This window comes from Narcine bancroftii, chromosome 9, assembly GCF_036971445.1.
Source record: "Narcine bancroftii isolate sNarBan1 chromosome 9, sNarBan1.hap1, whole genome shotgun sequence".
NCBI classification, from domain to species: domain Eukaryota; kingdom Metazoa; phylum Chordata; class Chondrichthyes; order Torpediniformes; family Narcinidae; genus Narcine; species Narcine bancroftii.
Genome location: NC_091477.1, coordinates 27667664 through 27691974, shown reverse-complemented (window position 1 = coordinate 27691974; position 24311 = coordinate 27667664). Strand labels below are relative to the sequence as shown.

General features: G+C 37.6%; 1 protein-coding gene across 8 annotated transcripts in view; it reads left to right on the top strand.

Annotated features, from left to right (window-relative positions):
* The window catches only part of LOC138743357 (deoxycytidine kinase 2), a 37498-nt gene that overhangs the window by 3163 nt on the left and 10024 nt on the right, over window positions 1–24311 (top strand). For 5 of the 8 annotated variants that reach the window (XM_069898594.1, XM_069898596.1, XM_069898595.1 and 2 more), the window contains exons 3-8: window positions 5128–5243; window positions 5818–6011; window positions 6160–6307; window positions 6388–6503; window positions 10531–10630; window positions 13868–13915. In XM_069898594.1, the coding sequence (XP_069754695.1) occupies window positions 5128–5243; window positions 5818–6011; window positions 6160–6307; window positions 6388–6503; window positions 10531–10630; window positions 13868–13915 (722 nt within the window). Of the gene's footprint in view, window positions 1–4315; window positions 4482–5127; window positions 5244–5817; window positions 6012–6159; window positions 6308–6387; window positions 6504–10530; window positions 10631–10903; window positions 11950–13867; window positions 13916–24311 lie in introns of those variants that run through there. The other 3 variants (XM_069898591.1, XM_069898592.1, XM_069898593.1) reach the window with 3 other exon arrangements.

Below are 24311 nucleotides of genomic sequence, written 5' to 3'. Positions count from 1 at the left end.
GACTTACCAAACCTGTTTCCTCACTCACAACACAGCACTCAGCACCAAACCCTCTGGCACATTGCTGGTCATGTGCTTCCTATCTTTGTAAGATCCCTCCACGATAACTCTCTGCTCTGACCAACAAGCCAATTCTGTATCTAATTGGCAAGCTCACACTGGATCCCATGTCATCGGACCACTCTACCATGTGGTACATTGTCAAAGGCCTGACTGAAGTCCATATAAACCATGTCTATTGTGCTGCTCTGATCAATCTTCACCTCTTTTTAAAAAAAAATCAAAGTTTAAGAGATACGAGTTCCCACACAAAGCCAAGCTGACTATCCCTCATCAGTCCTTGCCTTTCCAAATGCAAGTAGATCCTATTTCTCAGAATCCCTTCCAGTAATTTACTGACAAGCTTGAAGTCCTCAGCTTCCCATAATATCCTCAGATACACTTGATCAGGCCCAAAGGATACCTTTATGTATTTTAAGACTTTCAGCAACACTTGTTCTGTAACATGGACTTTCTTCAAACATTGTTGTTAACTTCTTGAGTTACCTAGCTTCTATGCCTTTCTCCACAGTAAATACAGATGAAAAATATTCATTTTGGACCACATCTATTTTCTGTGGCTCCACACACCTCGTTTGAGAAGGAGAAGCAGAGGAGATAACCCACAGGATGGTGACCACGGCAGCTGTGGCTGAAGGAACCACACAGGCAAGCAGGTTGTTGGTGACTCGAGGGGAGGAACCCACACAGGCTGCAGGCTACTGGAGGCGGCAGTCAAGGGATTCACGCCAATCTGCGGACTGCTGGAGCCTGGCTCGAAACTGGCTGAAGAGGGTACCTGGTATCAGAACTGGGATGCAAGAGGGTGCTGAGGACAATTTGTATTGGTTGCCAGTGGTTTGGACTGGACTCTGGCTGTGGAAGCTGTGGGAGTGCTACAGGCAAATCCACGGTGGCTCTGGGGGGATCTCTTTTATTTCTCTTTCTCTGACTCTAAGAGGCACTTCAGTCAATTTCTGTTGATGGTGAATCTGTGCCTTACACCAGACAAAAGGAAATTTTGTGTAATATCAGTTTTTATAACATTGCATTAAATTGAATCATGACTCTTGAACATAGATGACCTTGTTGATCTTCAAGAATGCTTCTACTTTCTTCGTTATTCTCTTGTCTTTGACATGGAATATGTTAGGATTCTTCATCTTAATTGGCAGAGCCATCTCATACCCTGCTTTGACATCCTTTTTTTTCCCTCTTAAGTGAGCTCCTCCATCTTCTATGCTGCTCAAAGGATTTATTTGATTACAACTGTCTAAAACTGACAGATGTCTCCTTGTTCTTGACCAGATATCTAGTCATTTGGGGTTCCCTAATTTTGCCACTTTTACCCTTCACTGATAGGAACATGCTTTCCTTGAGCATCTTCTATCTCTTTTAAAACCTTTCAATTTGCCAGATGCCCCTTTACCTGCAAACACTGTGTCAATCAATCTTCACAAGTTCCTGTCTAATTAGAGCAGGGGTTCCCAACCTGGGGTACATTTACACTTTTCAGAGGGTACATTGGGTCTGAGAGAATAACCACTACTGTACAATACATGGTGTAGTCATCTGCAGTCAGATTGCACAATGTCGTGTTTTTCTAGGGGTACACGGGAACATATAAAAATGCCCAAGGGGTACAGAGGAACAAAAAGGTTGGGAACCTCTGAATTAGAGCTTTAATCGGGTGCTCTGGTTTCCTCCCATGTTCAAAGATGTACAAGCTTGGTAGGATAATTAGTCACATGAGAGTATCTGGGCAGCACGGGCTTGTGTGCCAGAAGAACCTGTTACTGGGCTGTATCTTTAAATTAAAAAAATTAACAGCATGCTGGAATTTTTCACTATTTAAATAATAATCGCATCTACTATTTTTCATTCCAAAATGAATGACCTCTCATTTCCAAAACTGCTTCAGCTATATATGCTGAACAGTTGCAGGCCCAGCACTGACCCCTGATTTCCAACCAAAGATATGCCTAATTATCTCAACTTTCTGCCTTATATTGGTTAACCAATCATCTATCCATGCTAATATATTACCCCCTACTCCATGCATTCTATTTATCGATATCTTTTATGCAACATTTATCACCTTCTGGAAATCCGTCTACATCATCTACCACTTCCTCTCTATCCACTGCTGCAAATGCTCAAAGAATTCCAGTAAATTTGTCAAATATGACCTTTCTGAATCCATGCATTTGCCTGATGGAATACTTTCTATCTGGATGTATTGCAATTTCTTCCTTAATAATAGCTGACTATAAACTGTAAGCTAATGTGGTTGTAGTTCCCTATCTTTTGCCTACATCCTTTTTTTTAAATTGGATGTCATTTGTGTCTTTTAATTTGCAAAGACCTGCCCAGAATCCAGGGAACTTTAGTAAATTATCACAAATGCATTGATTATAACTTCCAACATTTTTGTCAGTACGCTGGGATGCATTCCATCAGGACAAGGGGTCATATCTGCCTTGCTCAGTACTACCTCTTTAGTGATAGTGATTGTATTGAGGTCTTCACCTCCTCACATCATTCTTTGGAACATGAGATCTGCCTTTCATTCTGATGACTAACAAAAAACAATTGTTCAAGGTCTTGGCCATTTTTTTTGCATTAACCAATATTAATTCCTCCTTATCTTCCAAGGGACCTCCATTCACTTTAGCCACTTTTTTTTTGCTTTAATTATAACATTTTTATGATTTACTTTTATATTTTGTCTTGATTTATTTCTGTAATCTATCTTACTTTATTGCTTAGTCTTTTTTTTTGGTTTTCAGTTTTCCTAATTTTCCAATTTTCCATTTGGCGTCTTTTAATTTGATGACAATTTATTTCCTTTGTTATCCAAGGCCAGCTCTCCCTACCATTACTGTCCTTGTTTTAACTAGAAAATTCTTTAGACAGCACTGTCAATGGTCTATTTGAAAGTTTTTCAGTGTTCCTCAACTGTCCCACCATACAACCAGTGTAGCCAGTCAACCTGAGCCAAGTCCTCCCTCATCCCATTGTAGTTTCCATGTTTAGGCATACTACACTCGTTTTAGATTGTACTAGTGCACTCTTCATCTGCATGAGTGTGGTAAACCACTGTATGTCTATCTGTTTGGGCACTCAGATTGGCCGACTGTACCTGTGACTCCTTCCACAGGCTCCAGACTGTTCCACAGCCCTCTTCCCAGTGCAGAATAGTGGATCAGCATGGATGTGCTTTTGTTCTAGAGCTAATAAAAAGCCTATCAGTTTATTCAACTTCAGTATTTTGGAGTTATTGATGGTGCATTAGTGAGAAATTCAGTGACATTGTGATCACTCTTTCCAAGAGTAAAAACACAGAAACGCTGGAGGAACTCAGCAGGTCTCACAACAGGAGGTAAAGATGTACTGGACAACTGATGTTTCAGGCCTGAGACCTTCTTTGACGTATGAATTAAAAAGTAGAATAAGAAGGCTGGGGGAGAAGGGAAGAAAGTGGGGGGTGGGTGGGGGGAGGATTTTGAAGCACAGGCCAACAGACAATAAAGTAGAGATGGAATGGAGGAAAGGGGAGAATTGATGGGGGGAGGGTTTGACTGAATGGAGAGCTGGAGTAAAGGAGAAATAGAGGATTGAGAGAGATGGGAGGAGGATTGTGAAGCACAGACAATAAAGTAGATATGGAATGAAGGAAAGGAAAGGTGAGAATTGATGGGGGGAGGGTTTGACTGTGAATGGAGAGCTGGAGTAAAGGAGAAATAGAGGATTGAGAGAGATGGGGAGAGGGTGGGGGAGGATTGTGAAGCACAGACAATAAAGTAGATATGGAATGGAGGAAAGGAAAGGGGAGAATTGATGAGGGGAGGGTTTGACTGAATGGAGAGCTGGAGGAAAGGAGAAAAAAAGGATTGAGAGAGATGGGGGGCGGTGACAGACAAAATATGAGATGTTCTTCCATAGGCACATAGATGAAAGAAAAATAGAGGGTTTGGTATTTTTTTTATGTATGGGTCGAGACATGATGGCTAAAGGCTCTGTACTCTGCTTTCAATATGACTTCCGCCATTCAAGCTGACATTTCACCGACGGAAAAAATGTTAACGTGTGAGGCGCCACCGGAAACACTCACTGATTCGGACGTGGGAGCCCTGGAGGAAATGCCCTGGCCAATCGCATTATTTTTCCGGTTGATGATGCAAGCGAAGGCTGGCGGCCATCGCATCGCCCAGCGCTGGTCTTGGGAGGAGTGGGGGGAGGGGCCACGGGGGGAGGGGGAGGGGCCAGGAGCCGCAGTACAAATGCTGGAAGGACCGGCGCCAAGCCCGCCAATTTCAAACAGTAGCCGCACTCCTCCAGCAAGACCATGGCGACTCCTCCGAAAAGGATGTGCATCAGCCCCCTTTTTGATAACAGCTTTGACAAGAGAGTGAAGAAGATCTCAATCGAAGGGAACATCGGTGAGTGAATGAGAATCGGAGGATGTTTTGCACACCCGTGATCTAAATTTATTCTACCTGCCTTGGTTACGGTGAAATGTGGGAAAAATACGATTTAAAAAAAAATGCGGTGTAAATATCATCGCTTGATCTTTACGGTTTTTATAAATATTGTGGGGGGGGGTATTGGTTCAGAATTGATGTCAAAAAATTTGGCGCCTCGTATTTTGGCGGGCTGCAAGTTGATGGCGGAACTACTCGAGGGAATGTTCAAGTCTGTTTGCTCAAATATAAAGTTTAAACATCTTGACTGAATCGAGTCTTCATTTCTGTAACAAACATTCATCTAGAGTAACATTGTCTCACTATCGGTGCCGAGTCACCCCATTGCGCGGGAAATCTTCCCATGAGTGCTGATAATGTTACATTTTCACTGCCAGTCTCCTTTTTTCTAAACTAAATGTCAATAGTTTTAATTCGAGCTTGATTCTTGCATTATATTCATTCTCGTAATAACATGGATTTGGTTAACGACAAAGTAACCGCGCCTATGTTGTCAAAATCTAATTCAATTGAATTTAAATCTTTAGACAAATGTTTCGAGATGTACTCGTGATACTTTTATTCAGATTGTATGGATACATCCTGCTATTGTTATTCTTAACAGCTGCGGGAAAGTCCACCTTCGTTCGAATGTTGGAGCAAGCCAGTGATGAGTGGGAAGTTGTTCCTGAACCTATTGCCAAATGGTGTAACGTGCAAACCGCTGACAATGAATACCAGGTAGTAAATAAAGATATATTTTCGATCTATTTTGCTCACCTTTTGAATCATTGTCCATCCCATTTGGAAAATTGTTCAAAATAAAGAGACTGAAAGTTGCAAAAATCGTGTGTATTCACCTTTTCTGTTTTTGCTTTGCTCTTGTAACAATTTGAACAAAGAAATTGCTCTATTTTTGGTTTGCTAAACTGGATTTGCTGATAAAATGGTGAGGCTGCAAGCTCCTCCTATTTTTAGATTCTGATGACTAATAGAAAATTGTCTCCTGGTTGTGAGGCCGACATTCAAACTGCAGCCATACTGAGCCTATTTTTTTTGGCTATGGTCCCTGAGGACTCTGCTCAAAGTTTATGGGCCCCCATCCCTACGAGGCAGTCAAATTTTGGTTTCTTCTGTAACGACTTGACAATTATTTTTATTTTTTTTAATGTGAAAGGAAACAAGGGTTTTACTTCAATGTACTGTGGCTATTGGGTCCTGGTTGAGAATAGCTGCTTGACAGCACTGTTGGGCTGAAATATTTGGAATTTATAATCATACATTTATTCCTATTTGTTTTAATTTTTGATAAAAGGAACTTACAACATCCCAGAAGAGTGGTGGCAATCTTCTCCAGATGCTCTATACCAAGCCAAATCGATGGGCATACACATTTCAAACTTATGCTTGCCTGAGCAGGGTTCGGGCACAACTCAAGCCATTGTCCTCCAAAATTCAGGATGCAGAGCACCCCATGCAGTTCTTTGAAAGATCTGTATACAGTGACAGGTGAACTATACTATTACTGCAATATCTTTTTGACTAACATTACACTAATATTAGTTTCTTCTGTGGTGTTAACTTTTTAATATTTAGCAAATCTGTTTTAGACTACTATGAGCTGACTTAATGTGATCACTTCCTTTTCTCCCAACAGATATATATTTGCCTCAAATTTGTTTGAATCTGGAAACCTTAATGAAACTGAATGGGCCATTTACCAAGATTGGCATGGTTGGCTATTGAGCCAATTTGGCTCCGAAATTGAATTGGATGCCATGATCTATCTCCGAGCAACCCCTGAAGTAAGCCTTGGGTTTTTTGCTTTTGAATTTAACTTTATAAGTTTTCTGAATGCTGAATTTTATCATGTGCTATTTGGCAGAAATGTATGGAGCGACTTCATTTGAGAGGCCGGGAGGAGGAACAAGGGATTGAGTTGGAGTATCTGGAAAAACTAAATTATAAGCATGAATCTTGGCTTCATAACCGAACAATGAAGTAAGTAAGGCATTTTTTATTTTACGTAAATTAAATCTACTTGTGGCAACAATCCTTTTTTTTTTTTAATTTTTTATTTTTCACACCATAAATCACAATAGCCATGATATACACTTTTTCTTTTCCACACATTTACAGTGACTTTTTCTCCCTCCCCCCTCCCTCCTCCCAAGCCACCCCCCCATCCCCCCCCCCTCTCATCCATTTTAGTTATACAATCTAGGTTGCATTAATTCAGCTAGACAATGTTGTCATTCAACAAAATACACCAGAAATTCTACTGAGTCCATTCTTTTCTTTTCTTCTCCTTCCATCAACTTAGGTAATGTTTGTTCCCGGTAGGTTTTCGCTATTGTATTTAATGTAAGGCTCCCATACTTGTTCGAATATTTCAATATTATTTCTTAAACTATATGTTATTTTTTCTAATGGAATACATTTATTCATTTCTATATACCATTGTTGTATTTTCAAATTATCTTCCAATTTCCAGGTTGACATAATACATTTTTTTGCTACAGCTAGGGCTATCTTAACAAATCTTTTTTGTGCATCCTCCAAGTCAATTCCAAATTCTTTATTTTTTATGTTACTTAGGAGAAAGATCTCTGGATTCTTTGGTATATTGTTTTCTGTTATTTTATTTAATATCTGATTGAGATCATCCCAAAATTTTTCTACTCTCTCACATGTCCAGATTGCATGAATTGTTGTTCCCCTTTCTTTTTTACATCGAAAACATCTATCAGATACTGTTGGGTCCCATTTATTTAACTTTTGCGGTGTAATGTATAGTCTGTGTAACTAATTATATTGTATCATACGCAGCCTCGTATTTATTGTATTTCTCATCGTTCCAGAGCATAACTTCTCCCATGTTTCCTTTTTTATCTTTATATTTAAATCTTGTTCCCATTTTTGTTTAGTTTTACCATTTGTTTCCTCATTTTCCTTTTCTTGCAGTTTAATATACATATTTTTTATAAATCTTTTGATTAACATTGTATCTGTAATCACATATTCAAGGTTACTTCCCTCTGGTAAACTCAAGTTGCTTCCTAATTTATCTTTCAAGTAGGATCTCAGTTGGTAATATGCCAGCGCTGTATCTCCCGTTATATTGTACTTATCTCTCATTTGTTCAAAGGATAAGAATCTACTTCCTGAAAAACAATTTTCTATTCTTTTAATCCCTTTTTTTTCCCCATTTTCTAAAGGCAAGGTTGTCTATTGTAAAAGGGAGTAGCTTATTTTGCGTCAATATTAGTTTTGGTATTTGGTAATTTATTTTATTTCTTTCTACATGAATCTTCTTCCATATATTGAGGAGATGGTGTAATACTGGAGAAGTTCTATGTTGTACCAATTTTTCGTCCCATTTATATAATATGTGTTCAGGTATCTTTTCCCCTATTTTATCTAATTCTAGTCTCGTCCAGTCTGGTTTTTCCCTTGTTTGATAAAAATCTGATAGGTACCTTAATTGTGCGGCTCTATAATAATTTTTGAAGTTTGGCAATTGTAAGCCTCCTTGTTTATACCATTCTGTTAATTTGTCTAGTGCTATCCTCGGTTTCCCCCCTCTCCATAAAAATCTCCTTATTATTTTCTTTAACTCTTTGAAGAATTTTTCTGTCAGTTGTATTGGCAATGCCTGAAATAAGTATAGTATCCTTGGAAAAATGTTCATTTTAATACAGTTTATCCTTCCTATCAGTGTTAGTGGTAGCTCTTTCCAATGCTCTAAATCGTCCTGTAATTTTTTCATTAGTGGATTGTAATTGAGTTTATATAATTGGCCTAGATTTTTGTTTATTTGCACACCTAGGTATCTTATTGCCTGCGTTTGCCATCTGAATGGGGATTCCTCCTTAAATTTTGAGAAATCCGCGTTATTCATAGGCATTGCTTCACTTTTATTTACGTTTATCTTGTATCCCGACACTTCTCCATATTCCTTCAATTTCTTATATAGTTCTTTTATTGATAGTTCTGGTTCTGTTAAGTACACTATCACATCATCCGCAAACAGACTGATTTTATATTCCCTGTCTTTTATTTTTATTCCTTTTATATTATTATCTCTTCTTATCAATTCTGCTAGTGGTTCTATAGCTAGCGCAAACAATAATGGTGATAGTGGGCATCCCTGCCGCGTTGACCTGCTTAAGTTAAATTGCTTTGATACATGTCCATTTACTGTCACTTTCGCTAACGGTCCCTTATATAATGCTTTAATCCAATTAATATACTTCTCCGGTAAACTGAATTTTTGCAATACTTTGAACAAGTAATTCCATTCTACTCTGTCGAAGGCCTTCTCTGCGTCTAAAGCAACTGCTACTGCCGGTGCTTTATTTCCTTCTACTGCATGAATTAAGTTAATAAATTTACAAATATTGTCTGTTGTGCGTCTTTTTTTGATAAATCCAGTTTGGTCTAAATTTACCATTTTCGGTACCTGTTCTGCTAATCTGTTCGCTAATAGTTTAGCTATTATCTTATAATCTGTGTTTAGCAGAGATATTGGTCTATATGACGCTGGTGAGAGTGGATCTTTCCCTTGTTTTAGTATCACTGTAATTATTGCTGTTTTACATGAATCTGGTAAGTTTTGTGTCTCATCAATCTGGTTGATTACATCCAGGAGGGGCGGTATTATTAGGTCTTTAAATGTTTTGTAGAATTCTATTGGGAGTCCATCCTCTCCTGGTGTCTTATTATTTGGTAAATTTTTTATTATCTCTTGTATTTCTACTGTTCCAAATGGTTCTGTTAATTTATTTTGTTCCTCTATTTGTAGTTTTGGTAGTTCAATTTTAGTCAAAAATTCATCTATTTTCCCTTCTTTCCCTTCGTTTTCGGTTCGGTATAATTGTTCATAGAATTCTCTGAAGTTTTCCTTAATTTCTTTTGGATTATATGTAATTTGTTTGTCTTTTTTCCTTGTTGCCAATACCATTTTCTTAGTTTGCTCTGTCTTAAGCTGCCATGCTAGGATTTTGTGTGTTTTTTCCCCTAGTTCATAATATTTCTGTTTTGTCTTCATTATATTCTTCTCCACCTTATATGTTTGTAATGTTTCATATTTTATTTTTTTATCCGCCAATTCTCTTCTTTTGGTTGTATCTTCCTTTATTGCTAATTTTTTTTCTATGTTTATTATTTCCCTTTCCAACTGCTCTGTTTCCTGATTATAGTCCTTCTTCATCTTGGTTGCATAACTTATTATTTGCCCTCTAATGAATGCTTTCATTGCGTCCCATAGTATAAACTTATCTTCCACTGATTCCGTATTTACTTCAAAGTACATTTTTAATTGTTTTTCAATAAATTCTCTAAAATCCTGTCTTTTAAGTAGCATGGGGTTTAATCTCCATCTATACATTCTTGGAGGGATGTCTTCTAGCTCTATTGCCAATAACAGGGGTGAGTGGTCCGATAATAGTCTAGCTTTATATTCCGTTTTCCTAACTCTCCCTTGTATGTGGGCTGATAACAGGAATAGGTCTATCCTTGAGTATGTTTTATGTCTAGTCGAGTAGTATGAGTATTCCTTTTCTTTTGGGTTTTGTTTCCTCCATATGTCCACAAGTTTCATTTCTTGCATTGATTTAATTATAAATTTGGTTACTTTGTTCTTCCTGTTAATTTTTTTCCCCGTTTTATCCATATTTGGATCCAAATTCAGATTGAAATCCCCTCCTATTAGTATGTTCCCTTGCGTATTAGCTACCTTCAAAAAGATATCTTGCATAGACTTTTGATCTTCTTCGTTAGGTGAATATATATTAAGTAGATTCCAAAGCTCTGAATATATCTGACATTTTATCATAACATATCTCCCTGCTGGATCTATTATTTCCTCTTCTATTTTAAATGGCACATTTTTGCTAATTAATATAGCCACTCCTCTTGCTTTTGAATTATACGATGCTGCTGTTACATGTCCTACCCAATCTCTCTTTAATTTCTTGGGCAACAATCCTTGAAACAATTACAATGATTTATGGTTGACTTATTTCAGACTTGACTTTGAATACTTGAAGGACATCCCTATTTTGGTGTTGGATGTTAATGAAGATTTTAAGAATGACCAGGTTAAACAAGAAGACATTCTAGAAAAGGTAAACTTGAATAATTTTTTCTGTAGAGATTAAAATTTCCAGTCCATCTAAATTCCAGAAGATGGCTGATTTATTAAAGCATCAAGACTTGCCCATTCCACTCTTGGTGAGTCAAAAATAGGTCACAAATGAAAAGAAAAAAATAGCTTTTAGTTCAGCTTGCATCTTTCATCAACACTCATAGACCATCTGATGGTTCATTCTCATGTTGAATTGTTTAAAGGAAGATCTATAACAGCTGGTGACATTCAAATATCTGTTGTCTTGTTACAGGTGAAGGCATTCTTGCAGACATTATAGCAAAAGGAATCTGACTGTAAACTCCTATTTTGTTGCACTGATATTTTACCTACTGTGTGAACCAGGAAACAAGTAACCGGAATTCGAAGAATGAATTTATTTGTAAAATGTTTAACATTGTTGCACAAAATGCTTATCATACCTAATTGGGTATGCATTCAGTCTAAGATTTTTCATTTCAACTCGGTGAAAATCTTTTATTCAAATTGCATTGTCAAGTCATGATGACATTGAATTATCACATAAAAGGATGTCCTTTGATCACACAGCACTTTCTTAACATGGCATGAAAATCTGATCAATTTGACTTCTCATTGAATTATATAAATTTTTTTTTTTTTGGATATTGTTAATAATTGTTTTCCTATCCATGATTACATGTCCTCCAGCCACCATTACTTGTAGCTTTCACATTCTTAAGATTCTTGAATTTCACTACTGCTGCTTTTATTGTTCCTTTGTAATTTTTTTTACATTTGTTTTTGTGTATGCATAATTGGATTTGTTTTTTTTAAAGACATTAGTATAAACTATTGTCTTTTAGGTCATTATAATGAGAAAAGATTTTTCTGTTTTTAAAGTTGTGTTGTACAAACTTGCTCTGCAAAGCATTTTCTTTTTAAATTTTTTATCAACTTTAACAAGCTTAAAAAATATGAGGAAAATACATAAGAAGTCATGTCACATACACAAGTACAAAAAATAGCTGGAACTACATTAGACAGTTCCTTCATCCACATGAGAAACAAGTTATCGAATTAATCTGTGATGATCATATTTGCCAAAGCATTTTTAGTGACTTGAGTTATATTGTGTGCTTCATGTAAAGGCAGTGTTCTATAATAATATTTTAAAAGTGGTATTACAATTTCAACACTGGCGAGTATTAGCAAAAACAGTAAAACAAGTTATAGTGTAAATTGAGCATGATTATAATACCACAGGATCATATATTGGAGTTTGTTTTTAACAATCTTCAAAACAAGTTGCATTTTACTTCATTATTTTCAATAAAAATGTAAATCTTTATACAGTACCTTGTTTTTCTTGCATAATTGACCAATATTGGTGTTCTTTGGGTTTAAAGTGTTTGTCTTGGCATGGTAAATGTGAATTTCAAGAACACTTCTGTTATGCACAGTTTGTGGGAGACTGCATATGCCAATAGGTCATCATATGACTTTTGAACTACAGTGGAAATGATAGGCTAATGCTTGGTGATCACATTTCTGCAAGTGACTAGTTAATTTTGTGATATTTTACTCTTGGATTTTCTTGAGAAATTGTGAGAGAAGCAAAGAGTGGCCCAGCCATGGATAGAGTTAAATTCAGAGATTTATTGTGGTCAAAAGTAAGTTGATTGTATAAATTGGCAAAGAAATGATTGATGGAGGATAAAGGCTGAGTATATAGCAAAATATATTATGTCTTCAATGGGAAATTAGGGACGAATAGATTGCTTAGAAACGGTTTCAAAATGTGTTAGGCTCAAGGGGTGAAAAATAATCAAAGTGCCATTAAGCATGTCACCCATCAGACTGAGCGATAGATTTGTTGAAGTTCATTTATCATCTGATTGCACAAGTATAATAACCTATCAAAGCAGTGTTCTCTGAAGCAAAACTTGCAAACTCACAACCATCCATAATACACATACAGATATGTATGCAGGACAAATATATAAAATAAATGTTTAATAAATAGTCCCAAATGGTTAGTATGAGCAGTCCAGTCATTAAGCAGTCTCAATGCCTGTGGGAAGAAGCTGTTTCTCAGCCTGATGGTACTGGCTCTAATCTACTGTTTCATCTGGGAGTAGCTGAAAGTTGTGTGTGGGTCAACTATTTTGTGCACCCTCTTCAGATAATAATCACATCAATGGTAAGCTAACATGGTAGTAACCTTGTTGCTTCAATCTCAGCAAGTGCAGTCTCTGATGTGCCTTCCTGACAAGTGAGATGTGTGTCCAAGATGGGTTATTTTTTTTGCATTTTTTTCCCCAAAAATATGCATAATAAAATTTTCACTATCCAAATATATTAAATTTTTTACAAACAACAGTTCATCACCACAATAGACAATAGGAGCTGGAGTAAGCCCTTCGGCCTGTCAAGCCAGCACTGCCATTTTACAGATCATGGCTGATCACTACCATCAGTACCCCTTTCCAGCCTTACCTCTAATCCTGGTTTTGCACTTTTGCTCTAGAGAGCATAGTACATTATTATAAATTTGGGTCTTTTCCCTTCCAGACTGTTCCATTTCACTGATTTCAGGTGGCGTTAACATTGGTCTCCACCTTTCTCTAGAACCATCTAAACTGGAGAAAATAGAAGGTCCCATGGACTACACTATTTGTTTTAATTGTTCAAAGGACAAGAGTTCCTTCTGTGTAGCATTCTTCAATATATCTTGTACCTTTGCATACCACAAATTTCATAGGCAACATTTTTACACAGTGGTACTTTTATTGATATCCCTACTTTTTTTTAATACATTTATTAATTTCTTTTCACATTATGATCATGAGATTATCTTATTATTTTCTAGTGATTTGACACTCCATTAATAGATAAAATCCTTTGCTTCCTCCTCCTCCATTGAGTACATTCCCATCTGAATCCAAGAGGGGGTGGTTGTCTTCAATGAAGAAGGCAGTGAGGAAATCTAGCCTGTGCAGAAAAGTGGTATTTTTTTTTAAATCTGGAAGTTTTAAGTTCCCAGCCCATAGTCCCATATCATTTTTTCCAGTGCAATTCTTGGTACCTTGTTATTCCATAGGAACTATCTAATATTGTTTAGTAGTTTAAAGAAGTTTTGAGATAATGCAATAGGCAGCAATTGGAAAAAGATACTGCAGTCTTGGTGTTGCATTCATTTTGACACAATTAACCCTTCCCACTAAATTAATCGTTAAGTCCATTTTTTTTTTTGCAGGTCCCTTTCCATTTTTCCGAGAAGAGGAACATAATTTATACAGATTTTGTAAGTTGTCAGTCGTTATTCCAAGATTCTTTATCCATTTTCCATTTACATTTATTTCCTTTTTGGTGTCTTTCATATTCAAAGTTAGTTCATGGAATTAATCTCATTTTTATCCATATTTTGTCGCCTGAGATTAAATATCTTTCTAGGGTTACTTGTAATTTTTCCAAAGATTTAGCCAGTTTTGATAGGTATAATAGCACATCATCAGTAAATAGACCGATTTTTGTGTTCTTGCCTGACTTTGAAGCCCCTTTATATCTGATCTCTTATTATTTGCACCAGCAGTTCAAACGCTAAAATAAAAAGCGTTGGGGACAGGGGCCATCCCTCTATTCAAGGGGAGCACTGCTGACATTTGATTATTGGTTATAATTTTAGCTTTTGATTTATGGTATAAAGATTTTATCCAGTTTATAAATATTCTGCCATGTGTTTTAAATAGAAAAGGACATTCCAAATGATCAAATGCTTTTTCTGTGTCCAAGAAGATTGTGATACTGATTCCATTCAAATTTTGCCATGTGTGTTGAATCTTCCTAGGCTATTTGAGGAATGTCTTCCTTTTTCAGATCCTGCTTGATCTGTATGTCTCAATTTTGGTAAATATTGTCCTAATCTATTAGCCAACACTTTTGCTAGTATCTTGTATTCAGCATTTAACAGGGATATTGGTCTATATGACAGTTTTTAATGGGTCCTTTTTTTTGGGTAACACTAATAATTGAAATTGAGAATGATTCTGAGAGTGTTTCTACTTTTTGGCCCAGAACATCCATTAGCAGGGACATTAATAGTTCTTTAAATTGTTTATAAAACTCTGGTGGGAATCCATCCTCCCCTAGGGCACCCAGGGCTTTTTCAATTTCTTCCCTTATGAAAGGAGTGTCAATTCTTAACCTTTTCTCGTTTTGGAAGTTCAATATTTGACAAAAATTCGTCGATATTACCTTTTGAGACATCCACCCTCAACGTTGCTGGTTAAGTCATTGAATATTTAAAGTTTTTAGATCACAGTTGTCTCTTTACTTTAACAAATTCCTTTCTTTGTTTGACCAAGGCAAGGCTATGAAGTCCTGAAAAAACATTACTTTAGTCACTAATGGGCCATTGTTGTTTTTTAAATTTTCGTAGCCTGCTCCAAAAATCATCCCTCTTCCAGTAACTTAAAAGTCTTACCAGGATTGGTCGTCGTTGCTGTTCACTGGTTCTTCTGGGTCCAAAGGTCTGGTGAACCCTTTCAATTTGCAACTTTGGATTTAACTTGTTTCATCCCAGCATATGTGGGATCCATATTTCAAAGAAGCTCACAGGGTCTTTCCCCTCAATTCCTTCTCCCAGTCCAATGATTCTTACATTATTATATCTGAAATTTTCCATATGATCGATCTTGCCCATCAATTCTTTTTTTTTCCTGTGTCCCATGTTTTTGCTTTTTCTTCTAGACCCTTTAGCCTGTCTTTTTTTTAAATCTGCCCAGCCTCCACTTGAGTCATTTGTTACCTTAAATCTTCCATGATTTCTTTAATTTACAATATTTTTAACTGCAGATACTGGAAATCTGAAACAAAACTAGAAAGTATTGGTGATATATCAAAGTTGGAAAATGGGGAATCAGGAATGTTTCAAGTGCATCTCTTCTAACTGGGTCTGGTGCTGGCAAGGAGACCAAATAAACTAGACATCAGATAGTGCAGAGCATCTGCACTTTGTCTGCAACTGTAATTGAACTTCAGTCGCCTCTTAAATTCCCATGCTGGCCCATTTGTAATTGGCTTTCTCCACTTGCACGGTGAGGCTATACACAAACTAGAATGATATGTTCTGATTGGATTGCTGTTTTGAACTCTGGATGCTGGTGGTGGAGGGGTGGTGGTGTCGTTGCAGAGGTAACAAAGATAGACGGGGAGAGATGAGTAGATAAAGGAATCACAGAGGGAATGATCCCTATGGAAAGCAAAAGAGGTGTGTATGTCTAGTTGCAGCTGGCAGAAATGATGGAGGTTGATGTGCCAAATGCAGAGGCTGGTGGGTGAAGGGTAAGGGCAAGAGGAATCAAACCCCCTGCTCTATTTTGGGTAGGGGGAGGTAAGAGCAGTACTCCAAGAGACAAGACCCTCTTGTGTGCAGATGTCAAGAAAATGGGAGAAAGGGATGGGATTCTTTCAAGAGACTGGGTGGGATGAGGTAGCGGTGGATTTGTAATTGTGAATATATCAGCTCATCTGATGAGATGGAGGCAGAGAGGTTTATAAAGGGGAGAAGTAGTATCAGAAATGGTCATATCTACCAGGTTCACCAATTATATATAGGGCCCCTGCCCTACCCCTCCAGTCTGTTGTGTTTACTCTGGCTTTTGTAGTATATTTCCTCAGTTTTGATAGAGTTTGGCTCAAAGCATCAACCATTCTTTTTCTCCGATTGATACTGCTTTATGTGCTGTTAATCAATAGATTGTGTTTAGCTTTAGATTTCAGCATCTGCAGTTTCTTGTGTATCCCACCCTACTTTTACATTTACATGGCTTGTATGGTATTTTTAAAATATGACAACGCTGCTGTTGGTGCAGACCCATGGTAGCAAAGATACAGTGCTCTCCTAAAGGGTTCTACCCCCTAGACATGATAATGGCGGCATTGAACAGGCTTTAAATGGCTTGTGGCAGAGCCATAGGTGTTTTATTAAAATCCTACTGCTGCGGGGGTCAAAGCCTGAGACGGAGGTGCCTGTGTTTGGCAGCAGCCACGAGAGATTGCAGACTCTGGGGGAGCAGTGGAGTGGTGGAGTGAGAGGGAGAATAACCCCCGTTGAGATAGAGAATCGGAGGAGACGACCCTGAGGATGGTGACCACAGTGGTGGACCAGCAAAGGGCTCTCAGCTGAAGGACACAGCCTGCAGGCTGTTGATGATTTGAGGTTGAAGAACTCCCATAAGGTCTTGAGGTCAAAGGGCTCACACAAGCTGCGGGCTGCTAGAGATTGGCTCATGTGAATCCGCTATTGGAACTGGGATTTGAAGGTTCTGAGGTCAAGAAAAAGGCCTCCCGGTGGGCCCTGTGTGCTGAAGACTTCCTCATCTTGTCGAATGTTTGGATCTGGTCTCTGGTTGTTAATGGTGTGAACCGAACTGAAGTCTTGTGCGGCTGCAAAGGCAGTGGGAGCGATGGAGGCAAATCCATGGACATTCAGTGGCTGTCTTTTGGTTCTCTTTCTCTGGCTGTGATGCTAATGCTAATGATGGTATTTGTCTGCCAAAGAAGAGGTACAAGGACTGCCTAAAGAAATCTCTTGGTGCCTGCCACATTGACCATCGCCAGTGGGCTGATATCACCTCCAACCGCGCATCTTGGCACCTCACAGTTCGGCGGGCAGCAACCTCCTTTGAAGAAGGCCACAGAGCCCACCTCACTGACAAAAGGCAAAGGAGGAAAAACCCAACACCCAACCCCAACCGACCAATTTTCCCTTGCAACCGTGTCTGCCTGTCCCGCATCGGACTTGTCAGCCACAAACGAGCCTGCAGCTGACGTGGACGTTACCCCTCCATAAATCTTCGTCCGCGAAACTAAGCCAAAGAGAAAGAAGAAAGATAGACTAAAGGCAATTTTGTGTAATGTATTTCTGTTTTATTGGATGCTAATCAATACATAGTATGTGATCTGATCCGCTTACTCCTAACTTTATCTCCATTCCAGGGGAAAGCATTTGCCAACCAGATTTACCCTGATTTTTTTTTTCACATTTATTGATTTGTCATGAAACGGATATTGATGTAAATGTCAGTATAGTCCTTCCTAACTGTCAATAAAGAAGTCATGCTCAACTGCTGCCCTGAATATCTGACACAAGAAGGGTTGAGGAGGGAGTTCAGGAAGTTAAATCCAGAGACAATAAAGGAATAGCAATGCATTTCCAAGTCAGAAGATAAGTGATTTCATGGGAAATCTATAGATGGTGGTTGTTGCCATGAATCTGAAGCTCTTGACCTTGATGGAGAGATCACTTGTTTAAAAAGTGCTGCTGGAATAGCCCAGCAAGTGGACCATATGCACTGCATCTACTGTGTGCAGGTGATGGAGAGAATGAATGTTCAGGCTGATGGATGGGGTACCAAACAAGCTGCTTTTTACTGAAAGGTGTCAAGCTTCATCAGTGTATTTGGAGAAACAGTATATAATGTACATCCATAAACTGAAGCCGCTCCGTATATGGTGGAAAGCATTTGGTGTGTTAAGAGATAAGCACTTGTTTCTGGGTTCCCAGCCTCTGAACTCTTAGCTATGATATTTATGTGGATCATTTTCTGCTCAATAGAGTATCCCCAGGATGTTGATGATGGAATCTCTGCAATAGATATGCTATTGAACTACAAGCATAGTTGATAAATTCTCTCTTGAAAGTGATTGCTATTGCAAAACATTTTTTGCAGTGTTATTGTTTATCAGCCATGCCTGAATGCAGGCATGGATTGATTCATTTAATGAGGAGATGCAAGCAGAACTAACCATTGATCAACAATCAGTGGAATGCCCTATGTCGATCAACAATCAGTGGAATGCCCTATGTCGATCAACAATCAGTGGAATGCCCTATGTCTGCTCTTATGAAGGAAAGTTCATTGATGAAGTATCCAGGGTTGGCGCCAGAACTAGAGGGGGCAGAGTGGGATACTCTTAAAATCGGTCAGCGATTATGGGGGGGGGGGGGTGCTGTTGGATGCTGGGATATACCTGCCAATGAACATTTACACCATCCGCTCCTTCAACATTGGAGACAAGGACGCTGCTTTTATTGCTTCAAGTGTCACTAGATGCGACTGACACTTGGTGCATGCTAGCAACCCAGGGGATGGGGTCGGGTCTGACGGCAAGCAATGGCTGTGGCCATATTGGGGGGGGGGGGCACAGCACCTCGCTTGGGGGGCAATGTGCACTGATGCCCTCCTTTGGCTCCGACCCTGGAAGCATCTAATGCTGTGTGGTGTTCTGGATTTTGTCACAGGTATTCTCAATTACAAAGCCAATTTAGTAGCATCAGCAAATCTTGAACTGCACAAGTTAAGGAGGCATAGAGTTGGGGGTGGTGTATTAGCGTGGATAGAGGATTGGTTAACCAATAGAAAGCAGAGATTTGGACACTGGTGTTTTTCTGGTTGGCAATCAGTGGTGAGTGAGGTTACACATGGATCGTTGCTCGATCCGCATCTGTTCCTGATGCACATTAATGATCTGGAAGAGGGAACAGAGTGTAGAGTATCTAAATTTGCTGATGACACTAACTTAAGTGGAAAACCAAATTGTACAGAGTCTGCAGAAAGATATAGGTAGGTTGAGTGAATGGGCAAGTGTCTGGCAGATAAAGAACAATATTAGTAAACATGAGCTTATCCACATTGGAATTAAAAATGGAAGATCTGATTATTATTTAAATTGAAAATGATTGCAGCATGCTGCCATGCAGAAGGACTTTGTAGTCCTTGTACTTGAGTCACAAAATGTTGGTTTGTAGGTGCAGATGGCTATCAAGAAAACAAATGGAATGTTGGCCTTCATTGGTAGAAGGATTGAATTTAGGACCAGGGAGATTATGCTGCAACTGGACAAGGTACTGGTGAGGCTGCATCTGGAGTACTGTGCAGTTCCATTCTCTTTAGTTGACGAAGGATTTTCTGGCTTTGGATGCAGTCTGGATGAGGTTCACCAAGTTGATTCCAGAGATGTAGGAGTTGGTCTATGAGGAGAGTTTGAGTCATCTGGGGCTATACTCACTGGAATTTAGAAGAGTGAGGGGGATCTTCTAGAAATGTCTAATTGTATAAAACGTAGAAGATAGAGGTAGATAAGTTTTTCCATTGGTGGGGCAGATGAGAACTATGAGACAGAGCCTCAGGATTCAGGGCAGTAGATTTTGGACAAAGATGAGGGGGAGCTGCTTTTCCCAAAGGGTGGTGAATTTATGGAATTCACTATCCATTGAAGCAGTGGAGGCTACCTCAGTAAATATATTTAAGACAGGTTGGATAGGTGGCATGGCTATGCTAAGGAGCTGAGCAGACATGCTTTGAAAGAGCTCTCCACAAAAAATATTTATAAGATGGTTAGAAAGCTCAAAACCAGAATTTTGGCATCAAAAATGGATAAAACTAGTGCCAAACGACCAAGGCAACCAAAAACTAAACTGAAGAAGCAACAGCTCAGCCTGGAACTTCGAGTGGAAGCCTGATAAGGAGCGACTCAGGAGTGGCCTTGGGTCCAGATAAACCCAGCAGAGCTGGGGGGATTGGCCCAAGATATAACCAACATCCTAAACAAGATGGAAATTGTATGCACTCATTTCACAAGTGTGGAATCAGTGATGGGTGATGGGAGAAGTATCGGAAAAGGTAATGGAAATCAAATAAGTTGTGGAAGACTTAATGGAACGAATGAATCATTCAGAAGCTGAGGTGGACAAAAAAGACAGGCTAAAGGCACGGGAAAGCAAAAACATGGGACATAGAAAAAAAAAAGGATTGATGGACAAGATTGATCATATAGAAAATTTCAGCAGACATTGGTCTGAAAGAAGGAATAGAGGGAAAAGATTCAGTGAATTTCTTTGAAATGTGGATCCTACAAATGCTGGGACAAGGAAAGTTAAATGCAAAACTAAAAATTGAAAGGGCTCACCAGACCCTCAGACCCAGAAGAACCGGTGAATAGTCTCCTCAACCAGTCCCAGGAGAGAAATGCGATCCTGGGAGTAGCACACGAATATTCAAAAAATAATGGCCCATTAGTGGTAGACAATGTAAAAGTAATGTTTTTTTCAGAACTTTAGCCCTGCCTTGGTCAAACAAAGAAAGGAATTTGACAAGGTAAAGAGACAACTGGGGATCTAAAAACTTTAAATATTCAATGATTTTCCCAGCAATGTTGAGGCTGGAAGTCTCAGAAAGTAATCAATGAATTTTCCAGAATAAAGAAGTGGAAGAATTTTTAAGAAAGTTATGAAAAGATTAAAGTTGCCAGCTGAAAGGACTGAAAAGACATTCCAAAAAGGGACTTAACTGAAAGGTGTATCTTTTTATTTATATTAGTAGTACTGAACCGTCTTGTTTTAAAGAAAGTAGCAAGGTGGGAACTCTGATTTTGGGGGTGGGGGTGGAAAGATGATGTTGGGAAAGGTGCGGTTTTAAAAGATGGTGCTAAAGGAAGGGTTGTTTCTTTGGAAGAATCGGTGTGTTTTTCTTGTGTGGATTTCAGAATATTATTATCAACGTCACTGTCAGATGAGTGTTCCTTAAAGGGGAACTGTACGTGTCTCTTAAGTTTGAGATGTCTTGCCTCTGTTAAGTGTGTTATGACAGTATTTTAAAAATTGGAAAGATTTTATTGTTATACAATATCTTTTTGAAAAAAATTACTGACACTAAAAAAAGGAAAAAAATAGACATAACATTTGTACAGGAAACACACTTAACAGAGGCAGGACATCTCAAACTGAAGAGAAACTGGGTAGGTCATGTAGTAGCATCATTATACAATTCAAAAGCCTGGGGAGTAGCTATCCTAGTTAACAAAAATTTACCAATTAATATAGAGAAAGTAATAACAGACCCAGCGAATAGATACGCAATGATGGTATGCCAGATTTATTCAGAATCTTGGAATTTGTTAAATATTTATTCATTGAATGAAGATGACCAGAAATTTATATAGGACATTTTTTTAAATATAGCAAATACACAAGGACATATCTTACTAGGGGGAGACTTTAATTTTAACCTTGATCCATTAATAGATAAAACCTGGAATACCACAAAAATAAAGCAGCCAAATTTACATTAAATTCGATGCAAGATATGAAAATAATTGATATGGAGAAAACTTATTCTAGGATCGATATGTTTATATTGTCAGCCCAAATTTAAGGGAGAGTCCGAAAGACTGGATATAAGGCAAGACTTTTATCAGACCATTCACCCTTGTTGTCAATTGCTCTGGAGGATATTCTGCTGAAAAGATGCAGATGGAGGCTGAATCCCACCTGGTTAAAAAGTCAAGACTTTCGGAAGTATATAGAGCAACAAATCCAAATACTTTGAGACAAATGCAAATTCGGTAACAGACAAATTTATGTTATGGGATGAAATGAAAGCCTTTAATAGAGGGCAAATAATTAGTTATATGACCAAAATTTAAAAAGAGTACTGCTGGGAAAAAGAACTGTTGGAAAAAGATATAGTAACCATAGAGAAAGACTTAATGAAAAGAGAGGATATGGGGAAAAAAGAGAGAATTGATGGAGAAAAAATTAAAATATGACACATTACAAACATACCAAGTGGAAAAAAAATTATGAAAACAAAACAAAGATATTATGAATTAAGAGAGAAAATGCACAAAATTTTTTGGCAATTAAAAGAAGAGCAAGCAACAAGGAAGGGGGATAAACAGATTTAATATAATCCAGAGGAGATCAATGATAATTTCACGAAATTTTATAAGCAACTATATCAAATCGAAACGAATTCTTGTCAAATTTTGAATTACCTCGATTACAATTGGAAGAACAAAATAAATTACCTAAACCCCTGACAACCACAGAAATATATGATGTTCTAATGACTTTACCAAATAAAGCACCAGGCGAAGATGGATTTCCCACAGAAATTTATAAATTATTCAATAATCTACTAATTCCACCCTTCTTCAAGGTAATGAAACAAGTGGAAGAGACACAGAATCTGCCTGACTCTTGCAAAATGGCAATAATCTCAGTAATTCCAAATACAGGAAAGGACCTGCTGTCACCAGGTTCATATAGACCAATATCTCTACTAAATACAGATAACAAACTAATTGCAAAACTATTAGCGAATAGATTAATGGATTGTATGCCGAAATTAATGAAGTTAGATCAGACAGGATTTGTTATAAACAGAACAGCAGATAATGTGTGCAAATTTATTAACCTGATTTATATGGCATAAACAAACAAAACATCAACTGTCGAAGTAGCTCTTGATGCAAAGAAAGCCTTTGATAGGGTTGAATGGAGTTAACTTTTTAAAGTACTACAGAAATTTAAATTAACATCAATTGGATCAGAACACTATATAATGGTCCTATGGCAAAAGCGGTAACAAATGGATTTGTTTCAGATTACTTTAAATTGAGTAGGTCAACAAGACAAGGATGCCCTCTAGCACCTTCCCTGTTTTCTTTAGCTATGGAACCATTGGCAGAACTGATGAGAAAAGGCCCCATGATAAAGGGAATAAAAATAAAAGAATTTAAAATTAGCTTATTTGCAGATGATATTATAGTATACTTAATACGCCAAGATAAATCAATAAAAAGGTTATACACAAAATTGAAAGCATACAGGGCAATATCAGGATACAAGGTTAATATCAATAAAGGTGAGGTGATGCCAATGAACAAAGTCAACTATACGGCATGTAAAAGGGAATCTCCTTTCAAATGGCAATCACAGGCCATACATTACTTAGGTATCAGAATAGATAATAATTAAAATCATTTGTACAAATTAAATGATCAACTATTAATAAGGAAAATACAAGAGAATTTAGAGAAATAGAAAGAACTACCACTAACTTTAATAGGAAGAGTAAACTGCATCAAAATGAATGTATTCCCATGACTATAGTACTTATTCCAAATGTTACCGATTCTCTTGACAGGAGAATTCTTGAAAAAATTGAATAAATTAATAAGAAAGTTCCTATGAAAATGAAAAAAATGTTAGTGACGCAAAACCCATTAATTCCTTTTACAATGGATAATGTATTCTTCAAGGAATGGGCAAGAAAAGGAATTAAAAGAATAAAAGATTATTTTTTGGGAAATAATTATTGACATTTGAAAAGTTAAAAGATAAATATGGAACATCATATGGTGCAATATTTTCTATTAACAATTAAAAATATATTTAAAAGAAAAGCTGGGAGCTCGTCTAAGGTTACCTGAGAGTAGTTGCTTTGAATATTTAATCACAGATACTGTGATAGTTAAAAAATGTAATAAATTACAAAACAAGGAAATGGTGAAGTAATATATAAAACCAAACAATGCTGGGGAAAAAGACTTAAATATACAGATAAAGAATGAAGCATGGATGGAACTATGTGCAGGTACAGTGACTAATACAATAAACATACAGTATCGTATGATACAATACAATTGGCTCCATAGATTATATGTTATACCTCAAAACTTAAAAGAATGGAATCCATGCAATCTGGATATGCACAAAAGTGAAAACCTTTTGGGAGGACTTGTTAACTAGAATTACCAAAAAAAAAACCTAAAAGATCCAAAAATCTTCCTGTTAAACAACATAAAAGATAAAGAATTAGGTCTAAAATTAAACAGAGCTCAAAAATGATTTA